At 33.5% G+C, this 16,868-nt stretch overlaps 2 protein-coding genes across 6 annotated transcripts in view; both read left to right on the forward strand.

Annotated features, from left to right (window-relative positions):
* Window positions 1-16,868, forward strand: part of LOC139982438 (uncharacterized) — a 95,013-nt gene that overhangs the window by 61,762 nt on the left and 16,383 nt on the right. The window contains exons 7-10 of one of the 5 annotated variants that reach the window (XM_071995305.1): window positions 7,853-7,972; window positions 10,510-10,715; window positions 13,936-14,006; window positions 15,960-16,057. The exons of 3 other annotated variants lie outside the window; for them this stretch is intronic. In XM_071995305.1, the coding sequence (XP_071851406.1) occupies window positions 7,853-7,972; window positions 10,510-10,715; window positions 13,936-14,006; window positions 15,960-16,057 (495 nt within the window). The remainder of the gene's footprint in view (window positions 1-7,852; window positions 7,973-10,509; window positions 10,716-13,935; window positions 14,007-15,959; window positions 16,058-16,868) is intronic. One more of the 5 variants, XM_071995304.1, reaches the window with a different exon arrangement.
* The window catches only part of LOC139982439 (uncharacterized), a 92,828-nt gene that overhangs the window by 786 nt on the left and 75,174 nt on the right, over window positions 1-16,868 (forward strand). The window lies entirely within an intron of this gene.

The raw sequence follows: 16,868 nt of genomic DNA on the forward strand, positions 1-16,868 counted from the left end.
ACGGCGGAACCACAGACTTTGGAAGGTACGGTGTGCTATTTTTTCTATTTTATACTTGTACACGAACAATATAACACTTAATTGTTATTTAAACACTTCGTTATGTTACACAAAATCTGATGTTTATTTTGTTTTGCTTGCACCTTTAATGTGGAAGTATACATGGAATTTTATTTATGTTTCCTTTAAGAGAATTTGTCGAAAAAGAGCGGAACAATATATGCAACCTGTACCCTCCTCACTCCTTACTTAATTAGAGACTCCCAACACAACCACCCTCCCCCCCCCCCCCATCCTCCGAATAAAAATCAGAACAGAAATGGACTAAAACTATAAAATAGAATAGAATTTCAGTTCGTGAACAAATAACGACTACATTCTGTCTTTTTAAAAAATAAGCAAGGTACACCTACAATTTCTAACCAGGTTTTATATACTTGCAGATTGACGAGTGCTCTTAGTGTATTATTTACTATTTTACAGTGCTTTTTGCATCTTTTTACCGATGTTCTCTTCATTAACTGACACATGCATTGTCAGATTTCTTCCTAAAGAATCGCTGTATGAAATTTGTAAGCGTATTTCACCTTCACAAAGCTGTCGATCAGAATAGGCCCACCATGGTTAATAACTCAATATGTATTCTCCTCGTTTTCACACAGATAAGAAACAAATACTGATAAAAGCTTTGAAGAAGAAATATAAAGTCCAGTATAACGGAGTAAAACCTATTCCTTATATCAAAGAAAGACTTTATTGTGTAGACAATGTCTTTGTAGAGAGTGGTGTCAATGCGTCGATTGGAGGAGCCGCGTCGTATGATAAAGCTCTACAATGGGAACGTTTAGAATCATACAAAAACATTTTCACCGATTCTCGTATGAGATCTAACAGACGTATCGTAGAAGGAGAACCAGGGTATGGCAAATCGACTCTTACGCTGCAGCTAGCTTATGACTGGTGTAATGGTGCTCCGGACTCCCCTCTCTATGACGTAGAGATTCTAATCCTACTTAAGCTGAGACAGATGGGTAATGTGACGTCCATATATAAAGCAATCAAATTGTATCTAATACCTGACGAAAGAAGAATCAAGATAAGAGACATTAGGGAAATAATAGAGAGTTGTAGGTCAGTTGCATTTCAGTTAGATGGTTATGATGAATACCCAGAGAAGGAAAAAGAAAATGACGTGGGACGTATCATGATGTCACAGATGTTTCCTGAGTCTGATGTTACCTTGACAACTAGGTACTTACCAAAGGAATATGATAAATCCAATACAAACCGATTTAAATTGACTGGTTTTGATAACGCTGCCCGTGATGAGTACATCAGAAAGGCTGTCTGTGGAGATAATGAGTAGGCTGTTGCTAAAGTCAAGAAAGGTCTCAAGGAAAACGTCATTCTTGATGACCTCTGCCAGGTTCCTCTCTTCTTTTCTATGTTTTCTCATATGACACATGAAAGGGAAGATTTTCAGAAATTCAAATCTGTCACTGATTTCTTTCGCTACATGATGAGATGTTTCCACCATCACACAAGAAACAAAGCAGAAGAATACAACGTTGAAAGATACGCAACAATGTTCGAAGCTAATCACGAGGAACTTAGTAAAGTAGCTTTCGAAGGACTCAGCAAAGAGAATCAACAGATTGTCTGGGAGAAAGTGTCGCTGATCAAACGACTAGGTGAAGACTTCTATAATCATCATATCCGCGTTGGTATTTTAGTAGAGGAGAAGGTCTTTGTTATTACAGATGGACCAGATACTCCCGGTAAGAACATCAACACCAAGACTGAGGTCAGTTTTTACCATAAAATATTCTGTGAATGGTTCGCATCATTTCATGTGACGGGTATCGCAGCAGGTGTGAAAGATCCAGCTGAACTAGAACCGAGTCTCGGTAAGATGGATCCATTTGACCTCCAGTACGTCTTTCGGTTTGCTTGTGGACTAAACTCTGGAGCTGGAAGTAATATCATCGAATACTTGAAAAGCAAGAAAGATGGTGATAAGTTTGCCATTCTTTGTATCCTGGAACAATGTGGAAAGTTTGATGGCATCATGGAGACTGTTAAAGAGCTGTGTTCTGAGCGACTAAGGATCAGAAAGGATGACACCAAGTTACTCCAGAGGTCGACCATTCAACTCCTGCAGATTGCATCAAGTCATGACGTTAGTATTAAATATATACGATACGTAGTTTCGACATCTCTGTTTGTTCATGTTTACATTCACTGTACGGACTATATATTGCAACTAACCAATGACTGCCGAGGGATTCGAATCATTGTTTTAATCTAACAACATTTTCCATATCCCCACATAAACAAATGTTTATGATTATTTCCATAATCGATACTGACATTTTAAGACGCCAACAGCTTTTCATTTACCAAACTATGTCGAAAAAGATCCAAATAAAACCAAATAAAGAAATACAATAAGACCAATTTTTCATGTAGTAAAATGTTAACAACAAGACTGGTTGAAAAATGGATGGAAAACACTGAAACATGTTTTGGTAGAAATGCGACAGGGCTTTTCACATTTCTGTCTGAAAACTGTTCTGGCATACACAATATCCTGGGATTCTGTGGTCATGAAAACCCCGAGATATGTCAAAGTGTGTTGCTCTTTACAATAGTCATCAACATACATACTCTTTATCACGTTCGTTTCATAGCATATGCATCTTTAATTTATAGTGTGATTTACATCATGGCATCTTACATGAACTTCTCAGTTATTAAATTACAAAGTACTATCTACTCGGTCATTTTCTGGAAACATGAAACAATCCATAGCATGAATTCTTATCAGGAACACCATCGAGAACATCGACCTAGTCAAAATTGAGTCAAATCGTAAAAACTGTTTAAATGATGTTATGAAAATATTTAAATTTCCTCCCTCTCTCTATTTCAATTAATTCAAGTGACTTGCACAAAACTAAAAGAAAGCGGGATTACAGTCCAATTAAAACGTGAATACATTTATTGTGATTGTGATTAACAAACATATTCATACTTGATTGACGTTTATTACGCAAAGCACGCACATGAACAGAAACAATACAGCAATTATACTACTTCAACAATTAAAACAACTAGGCGCTGATCTAGGTTGTACACCCAAGATTTTTAATCCCACACAAAAATACAAAAGTATTGATCAGCACAATTCTTTTTGTAGGGAAGGATGCTTCAAGACCTCTCAATACGTGTAGTCGTCTTCAACAATCCACGGTCATACTCCTTCTTTGTAAAATACCCATATCTGATCATGGCAACAAACACAACAACAACAACGAATATAATCCTCCATATAACGGTCTAGCTGCATCACAGATCTCATTACTATTATCGATCTCTTTATCGATGATTTCGCTACATATGATGTCAAATGATCGTCTAATGATACATAATTAGACTGCTATTCCCACTACAACCTATCCCCACCCCCACCCCCGCTCCCGCTAACTTAGAAACAAGAAATCTTAACGTCGTCATATAGTTTGTTGTTACTTCGGCATAAATAGCTCTACACAAGCTAATGCGATTATTCAATACATTTTGACAGTTAAGCATGACCGAAGGGTTATAATGAATAAAGTTAACATATATTTCTATCTTCAAAATGTGTGCAATAAGACCAATTAATAGTCAAAATTTCGAGATGAAATGTTGACCAAATAGTTTGGCATAAAACGTTTAAGATATTGAGATATCGAAATTTCGGAATAAGCAAAAACAATTTGACAATTTCTGGATAGACAGAGAGCCGATATTTCGAGGAAGAAAAGTCAAAATGTTGACTTAACAATATATTTTAGCCCAATTCTAATGTCACTATAGCGCTTACAAAATAAGACCATTCTACGGAACGATTCCCATTTTCTTTAAACTTCCTAAATTATCGTCTAATTGTCATACCTTGAATATAAATGGAAGCTGATCTAACTAACGTCTTCATATCAACTAAATCTATTCCAGCCAATTGAGTCAATATTTGAATATACACTGTGTAAAGGACCTACCAGAATTAAAGCGATCATATGCGTCCAAATCTGCAGCGGAATTGGCCAAACAGAGAAGGCTATAAATATATAATGGTGGGCATGTTGTTGAAGGCAAATTCTAGCCGTGGTTTCGAACAGTTAATTCAGATAAACTAAGATTTACTGTAAAAATAAAATTTGGGCTATCTCATATATCCAATACATGATTATGTTGTTCAATGAGAAATGAAAAAAAAATGTTAGATCAATTGACTCAGATCGGAGAAATGTTATTTACACGACTATATTTACCGATGCAAGATGATAAAATTGTAAATATACCATTACGTGTGTCAATGTCTGTATCTTTCATCCCCAGCGTGTTACTCACATTCTGAAAAGGGGAAATATGCAAGAGAAATCAACCTATTTGAGAAGGAATATTATAATGTAAAAATGGAATTCTAGAGTAATAGTTTTAAATTTTGAAGTAAACTTTCAGTTTAGCATACAACAAATATGGAAAGAGATGATTAGGGTTGACAATGATGTCATCAACTTCCTACACTTTTATTTCTCCTTAAGAACAATGAAAGTTGGACTATACTTTACTCTTTAACCCAAGCCATAATTCATCCCCCATATCATTCCCCAATATTTTCCTGCCTCTATAAAACCCCAGATCCTCAGGTACCTCTCGTCATGCCTGCTGATAACTGAAATCTAACATGTTACTCAGATTGGATTTAAATGATAATTATGCTAAATCAACCATACCTGCCATGTTCAGTTTATTACTAAGTTGTTCTTGTTTTATTTTATTTTTGATAGTTTTTTTTTCAATGTTACCTTAATTGGTGTTTTGCATTGTATTAAGTTTGCCCACATCATAATTGATGACAAGATAAGACTGAACCAACTCTAAATCCATTTGTTTTATTTCCTTAATTTTCTCACTACAGATACCAATATGTAATCTGAAGCTAGTGTCTTCCTTCAATAAAGTCCAACATTGTGACATCCTGCTCGAATCTGGTCTTTGCTTGCCACACCTCTCCTCACTGGAGAAGATATCGATAAATCAGGGATCCGGGAACCCCATTACCGAGGATAACGTCATAGGACTATTGAACTATGGAATACAGTCTGAGAAATTTAGAGAACTTTGGTGAGTAAATGAAAGAAACACTAACTGAGTTGTCATCAGTTATTAAACAGGTGCTAATAATTAATTCTGTTTTTTATTTGCTATGATGTCTTCAGACTGAGTTAGTTCTTGGGGAGCGATGCTTAATATAAGATATAAAATCAGCTGATTGGTAGTCTAGGGTACTTTTAATGATCAGAGACAATTAGTGAGCATCACAATCTGAATCATTCTTTATTTGAGGATTGTTTGTGGACCGTGATGGAAACGAAGAAAATCAAGTCTTATTCAAATAGTGTGCATGCAAATTAACGCTTTTACAAAACAGCATTATATCAAACCTGAGCATGATTAACAGCTAAACTACTCTATCAGCATTTTAAAGATTGAAATATTGACCAAGAAATAATAAATCAGTAATGGCTCTATTTAAAGGTATTTTGTATTGGCCTAAATATATTCAAATATGGTCACTTTGGTCAAACTTCTTAAACGGTTTTTATTACAACCTTCGAGGAAATATTCCCCAATGGGACATTCAGTTATCTTGTGTGTTCCTTAAAAAAGTATGAGAACAATGTGGAGAATAAAGACCTCCAGGAAGGTACTTTCTGAAATTTTCTAGCAATTATAGCGTGCTATAATTTGGGGCCTTTACTGACTACCTTTAATTCTTTCCACTCACAGCAGAGGAATTGATAGTTAAACTTGTTTTGATGATTTGTTAATGAAGTTTCCTGTCAAGAGGAGATGAAATACAAAAGCACAATGTGTCCTCTTGCACGTGCAATGACCACCTACTCAACACCTCCTCCCCCTCCCCTCCCACCTCCTGCCCAGTAACGTTACTTATCTAAAGAGCAACTGGAGAGTGACAGGTTACCTCTCTGCTATATCTACCTTTAATTTACGTGATTGACAAGTATCTTCATATAACATTATTAGCTGTTGTGTAAATCACTAATATTAATTATTCTCTACAACTAATGTTAAGGTGTATAAATGAAATAAAATAGTTCATTGGAAATTAAAGTATACTAATTAAAGTCATTTTATTGCTTTGTATTATTTTCCTTCACTGTTAAAGGTTCTTTAAATGTAAACTGCCTGAATTCATCAGACCTGAGATAATACCAGAAACAGCAAAATCAAGACAGATTAAAGGTATTTTATATATACAGGTCAAGTAAGGTCCTTTCAGATGAGTGATAAATGTTAAATAATACTTAGACTAGGATTCAACATTTTACCTGACTATCTATTAATCAGTCTTACAATACTCTGCATAAAGAAATAAATCTTTTTCAAAGATCGTCCTTGAGCTGATTTTCAATAAATCAAGATAATTTGGATTAGGTACAATATGTGTATAACTGGGGTAATGATGAATCCCTATTACGTAGTATGTCTTGCCAGAGTACAGTTGAGTTGTTTTCGGTATTGTCGTGGGTGACAAGGTGCTGGGCTAAGTTTTCTTAACTTGAACCAGCCTAATGATCCTTTTTTCTCGGCTAAGACTGGTTGAATTCAGACTTTCTCTAGCAGCTTAGCAGTAGAATTAGCCTTTTACCCCCCCCCCCCCATTTCCTTCCCAATCCTTTCCTCCCTCAATCATAGAACCATAGCACTGATTTTAAATTATTGAAGTGATCAATGTTGTCCTAACTAACTCAACATATAATGCTATGAACTGAAAGAATTTAATTAACTGCAAAATATTTCCCATGAGAAACAAAGTCGACCAATTCATTGAACTTTCTAAGAAAACAAAACTATGCAGTAGAGGCTTTTACATGGGGTTGAGGAGGCTGCTCATAAACATTCACATATTCAAATTCACTTCCTGCACTCTCACCACTCCCTCACATGATAAATCTAGCCTTCATCATTAGTGTTGAAATATTAAACCAAAAAGTTAAGTAATCGTCTTTCAGTAATTCCTCCTGTTTTCTTAATGTTGCTTCCTGATAAAGAATTGCAAGTAAAAGTATACTTCCCTGGCAAGACTGGCAACATCCCAAAGCGATTGGCTATATTAATAGTAAAACCAGGTTGCTAAGTTCATTCAGCATATAGCACAAATATGTTTTCAGTAAAATTGTATTTTGTTTCCTTTCCTCACAGTCCTGTGGCCAAGCCATGCCAGTCAACTTGATCTACAATCTGGTGAATGGAGGAAGGTTGGTGTTTCAACAAGCAGAATAATCTGGAAATAGAAGAAATATTATAATAAAATCATTTGTTAGATTCAACCTCTAACTATATAGAAACAAATTAACAGTAGAAGATGAATATTAATGAGTGGTATTGCTTTGTGAATCACTTCCTCTCCTTCCCAAGAACTTAAACCCACCCATCACTCTTCAGTCACTCTTCAGTAGCTGTGAAATAATTAGGGGGATATTTATTAACGCAATTAAACATAAAATGAAAGACAATAAAATTGTTTAAAACATTTCTCTTGGTTTTTCCGATGAAGAAGTCGTAATTTGTTTATTCCTACTTCTTATTGTCATCAGAAGTCTTTATTTGCCCTGAAATTAATGTAAGAAGTATTTCAATGAAACTGACAAGAGTTTCACCAAATATACCAGGACTGTCACAGATGAATGATTTATTGTTATGCAGAATAGTATTACAACATCTGCTCTGATTATATCAATATGTCATAATAACAAATAATTATTCCTTTATTTCACAGGCTGATGACATCCAGACAATTAAATCGCTGTGTTCAGATATTGTGGCCATTGATAACACGACCAGTGAATCGGTACAGAGGTCAGTCATAGAGGTCCTGGTGAAAGCATCCAATCAAGACGTAAGTACAACTTAAAGGGATATCGTGGAATGAACCAAATCTAAGTTTAACAGTATTGTTAATGTTTTAACATCTTAAACTATATTGTGAACATTGTGTGACCTTGCACCTGAATTTGACAAACAAATTAACAATTAATTATTCATACTAGTAAGAACAAAGATAAGGTCTTAAGGGGGATTAGAGTCGTGACCTATAAAACCCTCATTAATATTTTATTAATTAAATCTTTAAATTTAGGTCAATAAAAGATGACTTTGAAATTGAAACAAGGGAAAACTTATTAATAGTAATAAATTCAACAATACTACCTAACTAAGGGACTTGATGAAGTGAATGTTCATCTCTCATGAATTATAAAACCCTAATTAAGACTGCATTAATTGCAAATCATTAACTAATTAGCAGGTTTAATTACTTACAATGTTAATGCAGTCTATCAGATGATTGGAGTAAAATTAACAATGAACAAGTAGTCATACACTGTTATGTAAACAATCAATAAGGTTATAGTTATTAACAATTAAGAAAGACAATAAATGAATATTAAACAATACAAACAAGGAATCTGTTGAAGATTTACAAAAACAAATATAAAATAAATAAATTCAGACTGATTCAATATGAGAAATGATGCTTAATTGTTGGATTTTTTTGAATCTCTGTTTTAACTGGCGTGCAATTCTCTTACTTGATAATAAACTCTTTCCTGGTTAGTAATTCTGTGAAGTCGTTTAGTTATGATGGAAGGTCTTCATATATTTTATAAGTCCATCAACTAAACCAAAAATAAATTTAATATGCTATAGACTTTATATAAAATGTAATTTATAATAAACAACAAAATGTATTTCCTGCAACATTAACAATTAGCTACACAAAGGCAAAAGACTATTAATTATATTTACTAGAATTAATGAACGTAAAATAATTTGTAATCTAACATCTCAACCTACAAATTAACAAATAAAAATAAAAAAGAGTAAAGATAAAGAGTATAATTTAAAAGAGGAACCACAAACAGAGAAAAGACTAACAACTTCTTAGGCCTGGATGATCTCTGAGCCTTCTGTGTTTCTAATTAATTAAATAAGGGGTTAATCAACGGTCTAGCGTGCGTTACTCACAGGATTAATGCACGATCGGGGGATAATGCAAGCGATGCACGAGGGCGGAGCCCGAGTGCATCCAGCGATAGCATTAACACCCGGAGTGCATTAATCATGTGAGTAACGCACGCTAGACCGTTGATTAACCCCGTTCATTCATACACTACAATTTGTGTGGGGAAAAATCATAAAACAAAACATTTTTGGTTACATATAACCAAAGATTTATTAAAGTGATGCCCCGTAATTTTACCGTGCGTTACTCACAGGATTAACCACGGTCAGCTGACCTGAATGGACCAATAGGATTTAGGAGTCTTTACTAAGTATGAATGAACTAACTTTCAATAACAGTTGGACTAAGAGAAAAAAATACAACAGTAACATCCTGTTTGTTATTGTGTCTGGATTCTACCTTAATACTCATTCCTCTTCTAGGCTAAATAAGTTGACCACAAATAAACCCCCCCAATAACCCACCTCCCCCCCCCCTAATAAAAAACAGGAATAAATACTGGCATCTGTGACTGACTGTAGCTGTTAATTCATTTTATTCAGTAATACTGTCCAACTGTGTCAAACACATATTTTAACTAGGTCTATAACCCCTCCCATGCATCCACCACCATACATCCTGATTAATTAGAATGAATCTAAAATAACCGAACCTAATACAATAGAACATTGTTCCTGATTCAAATCCATGTAAATTTTGCACCCTGCGTCCACCCAGTCACATTTACCACCCCTCCCGACCCTCCTTTTTATCTGTATGTAATATTGCTATTAATCTAATCCTGCCTTAATCCCAAACAAAATTAAGTATAAACTTAAAACAAAAGTAATTTAAAGCTACTGCATTCATTCGAGACCCATAGCAGTATTATTTCAACCATTATGACCACCCCCACCGGAACACTCCCCATATCCCCATCTATTGTTATTGAAGTAAACCTGGTTACACCTCAGTAAAGAGAAAATTTAACACCTCTAAAAATTCAGGTTTCAAAGTATTACAGTTTTGTTCTGACCCTGTTCTTAAACTGGAATTACTTACACCTGAACTGTAAATAACCCATACCCACTAACATAATATGTAACCCCACCCCCCACATTCGCCCTTTCTTGAACCACTGCACACCCTTCCGTACCCATTTTGTTCAGTAATTAATCTTACAACACTGTGTCTCTTTTACAGTAAAGTAATATGTTGGTTTAACTGTGAACTTTGACCAAAACACACCCCTTTTAACCAATTTGAATATTAAACTGGCCCCACTATAACCCCCTCTAATCCCAGGACCATTTGTACTTCATTAGTTATAACAACAAATAGTCAACTCATAAACATTATTGTATAATAATAACTTAATTTATGATATTATGATATAATTATTAATATTTTATTTATTATTTACTTTTCTTCAGATTCCTATATACAGTGTTGATCTAGTCTATTCCTTTAACAAGGTTGATGAAGATGATATTACTCTCTACTCTGGTCTCTCTCTACCAATCCTAACATCAATAGAGAGGATGTACATAGACACAGAGAATGGGAGAGAAATAAATAAACATGAAGTTAATGAAATATTAAACTATGTACAACACTCTCAAAGATTCAAGGAACTGGGGTAAGTATAATTAATAAATATATAAATAATATTAGTAATTAATATCATAACTTATGAATATTAACGACTTAAACAAGATAGGAATTATTAATATAGTTATATTTAATAATTACTGAAGGTTTAGTGATAGGTTTAGATAATTGTAGAAGAAACCAAAGAAATGAAGAAGCAATTGAATAAGAAATAAACTAACAATGAAAGAACAGTCATCAGGTAAGACATATGATTAATAGGAGAGTAAAACAGAGACAAATGAAAAAAGAAAAACATAAATTTTAACAAAAGATTCTTCAGAAAATGAAATTTGTTGAAATAACAGGTGTTATAAATTTGAAATAGGAGGCCCAGCTTACGATTATATATCAATTATCTAATTGAAACAATAACATAAGAGTAGGATGTAATTAGATTGTATTTCAAAGTATCTATGTAGTTATTTTCAGTGAAGTAACCTATTGTTATTAATTACAGCCTCGTGATTAGTAGTTGCTCGTTGAATAATCTGGTCAATCTGTAGCTTATCTCACAGTCTACATTCAATGTCTGATGTCTACAGTATTACTGTTAAGTAGGTTGGGTATTAGCTAAAGTAGGAATGTCTGGTTTGTGGTGTCCTGAGGGGGAGGGGAGTGGTGGTGGGGGGGGGGGGGTCTATTGAGATGGCCGGGTGGGATATAAACGACTTCGCTAGCTTAGTGGACATACAGTGAGTGGATATCAGTCTATGTGTTAGAAGAATAGCTTTTAATTATCAAATTACTTTGAAAATATAATTTAATTTTGCATAAGAAACTGTAATTACATCAACACAGCAGTACTTGACACATAATCACTTACATATTTGACCAACATATGGTGGGGTGTACAAGGTGTGTGGGAGGGGGTGTGGTGGGGGTAGAGAGAAGTAATGTTGGACACACTGAAGGCTTGTATGTCAGGACATTTGCTGAGTGTGTGAAGAGTCTTGTCAGATGATAAATATAGGGTCAGTCTTGGTAATCAGGATATAGAGTAGAAGCTGAATTTTTTCCCAAGTACATCTGGAAATGTTTGACATATTTGTTCATTAAGAAATGTTTCCTTCTAGGAGCAACAGTTACGTCTAATTATATTATTTTATGACTATTTTGCTGTAATACTCAACAGTTTTACAGTGCCTCTACTAATAGTGAATGTTCTATATAATACATGTCATAATGTTGTACTACTGTATGTAACATGTAATCTATTCTTGGAGGAATGATATTGTACAGTAATAATAATATTGTAATACAGTGAAAATGATATTGTACAGTAAGAATGATATTGTACAGCAAGAATGATATTGTACAGTAAGAATGATATTGTACAGTAAGAATGATATTATACAGTAAGAATGATATTGTACAGCAAGAATGATATTGTACAGTTAGAATGATATTGTACAGTAAGAATGATACTGTACAGTAAGAATGATATTGTACAGTTAGAATGATATTGTACAGTAAGAATGATATTGTACAGTAAGAATGATATTAGACAGTAAGAATGATATTGTACAGTAAGAATGATATTGTACAGTAAGAATGATATTGTACAGTAAAAATGATATTGTAAAGTAATAATAATATTGTAGTACAGTAAGAATGATATTGTACAGTTAGAATGATATTGTACAGTTAGAATGATATTGTACAATAAGAATGATATTGTACAGTAAGAATGATACTGTACAGTAAGAATGATATTGTACAGTAAGAATGATATTGTACAGTTAGAATGATATTGTACAGTAAGAATGATATTGTACAGTAAGAATGATATTGTAAAGTAATAATAATATTGTAGTACAGTAAGAATGATATTGTACAGTAAGAATGATATTGTACAGTTAGAATGATATTGTACAGTAAGAATGATATTGTACAGTAAGAATGATATTGTACAGTTAGAATGATATTGTACAGTTAGAATGATATTGTACAGTAAGAATGATATTGTAAAGTAATAATAATATTGTACAGTAAGAATGATATTGTACAGTAAGAATGATATTGTAAAGTAATAATAATATTGTAGTACAGTAAGAATGATATTGTACAGTTAGAATGATATTGTACAGTTAGAATGATATTGTACAGTAAGAATGATATTGTACAGTTAGAATGATATTGTACAGTAAGAATGATATTGTACAGTTAGAATGATATTGTACAGTAAGAATGATATTGTACAGTAAGAAGGATATTGTACAGTAAGAATGATATTGTACAGTTAGAATGATATTGTACAGTTAGAAGTATATTTTACAGTTAGAATGATATTGTACAGTAAGAATGGTATTATACAGTAAGAATGATATTGTACAGTAAGAATGATATTGTACAGATATAATAGTATTGTACAGATATAATGGTATTGTACAGTAAGAATGATACTGTACAGTAAGAATGATATTGTACAGTAAGAATGATATTGTACAGTTAGAATGATATTGTACAGTAAGAATGGTATTGTTCCATTGCTCACATTTCTGGGGACAGTCTGCTGATTTCATTTAGTGTCCCTTGATTTTTTTGCCGTCCCAAAAACATCCTCAAATTTGATAAAGGCTTTGAGTAACTTCATTTTGTTGTTTTTAGCCTCCTTTTTGTAGAGACAGCTGGAACGTAATTAAGCAGTCATTGTACACTCATGGCTCACAGATAAACACAACGAAGATCAGTGAAATGTTACATAGCCAGAAGTTAACATTAAAAGCATCATGTTGCACAAAGTGATAAATAATGAGATTTCCGGTAATACCTCCATTAATCTTTTTTTGGCATTGTTTATTTGTCTCCAGCAAAATACTTCTTTCTGAATGAGGTTTTGTAGACTTGGGCATATCCTTGAAGCATATAACCATAAAAACACTCAAAATACCACCCGCCCTCTCCCCTTCATATTAATTTACAGTATAAAGTGCTGTAAGTTATGTCAACTTGGAGAGGGGGTCAACAGCATTACCGGTCCTGGATTGTTTGCAAACATTGGTCAGCCTAACTTAGGCTATATAACAATTTAAATGTTTTGAATGTTATTATTATTATTATGTGAATACATTTCTTAAATTATTTAAAATCGTATTTATCAAAAAATCTTTGTGTTGCACAGATCAAATCATTGTAATTCACATTGTTCACCTTATGTGTGATGTCGATGTACAAAGAGTTATATATCTTCCTTTCTTTTCCACCAGTTTTAAATTGTGTCTGCTGCCCTCTTCTATCCCTTCATCGGCTCTGTCTGGCCTGAAATCCAATTTAAATGGTACGTAAAAGTATTGAGTATTAATTTTTGTTAACTGCAAATGATGTAAACAACTTTTTAGATATTAAATATACTAATTGGGTGATCCACCTGATGAACTTTCATCAACCCATTTTATTTAAATGAGAAATAAAATATATTCAATAGTTACTTACAGTAAGTTATACCCTCATCAGCTAATAAGTAAATATAAAAATCTAGAGTAAAATGGAGGACTGAATTTCCATCGTGAAGTCTAGCTTGTAAAAAACTAATGAAACATTTCCTTTACTTAATGAACTTATTTTAATTCTATAGTATTTGATGTACATATTGCGTACAGCATGGTTTGTTGCAATTTAGTTCTGAACCTGTATTTAGTACCATGCTCAGTTCTACATGCAGGTGAACAGCTTCCAAGTTAACTTGTGACAAAGGTTTTCAGGATGTAATGTCTTTTAATTGTAACTTGTGACAATATGAACAGCAAACCACAAAGAGACTCATAAAATTAATTATCTCCTCATGGATAACAGAACACTATGAAGAAGAAAAAACATGTATAAAGGAACCAGTAATGGTATATGACCTCACTTTAATCACTTGAATATTACATAATTTTGTTCAAGAAAATGATGTTACCCTCTCACCAGCATTATCGATTTTAGTATTCTTATTATTTTGGGTAGGAAGAATAACTAAACTGTTTATTTTGAGGGGAGAGGATCAGACAGGGTATTTTTTTTATCCCATGAAAGCTACATTTCACGTCCAAGTAATCACAACGTGGTGAACTGGTAAGGCAATGTGTTTAGATTATTAGTAGAAAGGTAACAATGACACTGAAATGATGAAAATAAATACTAAATGATAAAGATCGTAATAACGAGACAGTCAATAATAAATAATGCTAGATTTAATTGTAGTCATGGAACATCTTCTGTGTTTTTTATCAGACTGAATGGTTCTTAGCCTTGTAAATCTCTTAGTGTGCTTCATGGTGAGATCCAGTGATGTGCGCTTACTATGCTATCTTACTCTTCTATTGTTTAATAATTTGTTTTAAAGGCACATGATGTAAACAACTCTTTAAATTTAATGGACTGATTCGGGAATATTCAATGAGCATTTATCCAAACCCATTAAAATTAGTGAGAACATTAAAACAAATTGAAAAAGTCACATTAAAATATCACTCCATCAGCTGAGTACGATAAGTGTGTAAAGATGCAAATTATACATCAATTAAATCATGAATTCAATGTATGCCATTTTCTTAGACTTAAATTGAAAAAGCTTTGATGTTGTGGAAGGCTCAATTTCATGTTTACAGTTCTTTGATCAACCTGCAGTATATGACAGGGCATAATGTAATTCCCCTGATATCTTACTGGAGTTAGTTTGCTCACAACTAGGCTACGTTATATGAATATAACTGTATCTGTGACAAAGGAATTATTGGTCATAAAATGACAATAATGTTAGTGACACGCTAACTGGTAATTCAGGGGTGCCCTTTTACCAGAGGCATTACTGCAATCAGTGAGCTGTGATGGTCCCTGGGAAGAGGTCAATGAGTGTAGCACAGCTGCATGTAGCACATGAGGAATGTTGTGATCAGTGTTGCTAAATAGAATGGCCGAACAAATAAACATTGAATGACATCACTATAGTCTGAGCTCACTGTGCAAAGACGTTATTAGGTTAACTTATTAATGATTTACTTGAAATCATTACCTATTTTGTATATATTTATTTTGTGTTATTTTTCATACCTCTGTTTACATCATATTCTTTTTCTCTTTTAGTGTTTGTGGTCTTTGTTTTATACTTAAATCTTCGAGTTTGCCAGATACCTTAACAGGTGTAATTAACACTAACAGAAATTTATTATTGTGGCTTACCGGTAGCTACAGTAAGCATTTCATTCACAATAGTATTTTTCTAATATCTTATTTTCTATCTCATATATAGTTTTATGGCATCCTTACGGGGCTGGTAAACGGAGTTACCGATTGAATAAAAAGACTGGTGCATGGCTGATCTATGAAGAAACTGCTTCACTCTTTCATGTAATTATTTGGCTTCCGATTTTTATCGTTTACTTTAATGATAACGTTTTTGCACCCTCACACATATTATTTGCAACTAGAGTGAAAAACTCCTGTTCACTCTGTGAAGTTAACTAAAAAAAGAATCTTACGTTTTATATAATTGTCAATAAAGATAATGTAAGGAAACAGACAAGATTGTAAGGCAACACGTATATTGTAAATATTTGGACCGATTTTTGATACTTTGCCAAGGGCAAATGAATCTATGAGATGGTGATGGCGTGTGTGTGTATGTGTTATTCATTGGCTTGTAAACATGATATCTCAAGATGTAAAAGTTGCTTGAACTTTAAACTTGGTATGTTGGTAGCCCTTGGTGAGCAGATGATCCTTATTCTTTTCCATAGAGGTCAAAGGTCAAGAGAGGTCAAGGTCTGAATACCTTGTGAACATGATATCTCAAGAAGTGAAAGTTGCTTAATTTCAAACTTGGTATTCATGTAGCCCTTAGTGAGATGTTCTCTATCCTTTTTCATGGAGGCCAAAGGTCACCAGAGGTCAAGGCTAAAAAAGTTACAGAGCCACTCTTAGTTTTCAAATTAAGTTATACCCCACAAAAATTCATATAAACCAAGATTTAAGAAAGCACTGGTACCTCATTGCCAAACACCAGCAGTTATCCAAATTGTTTCCATCCCAACCGATTATTGCCTACAGAACGTCCAAAAATCTTATAGATCTCCTTTTGAGATCATATTTGCAACAAAATCAGATGATACATCAATCCACTAATAGATTCTTTAGTATTTTAACTATTCGAAAGTAGAAG

This window comes from Apostichopus japonicus, chromosome 16, assembly GCF_037975245.1.
Source record: "Apostichopus japonicus isolate 1M-3 chromosome 16, ASM3797524v1, whole genome shotgun sequence".
NCBI lineage: Eukaryota > Metazoa > Echinodermata > Holothuroidea > Aspidochirotida > Stichopodidae > Apostichopus > Apostichopus japonicus.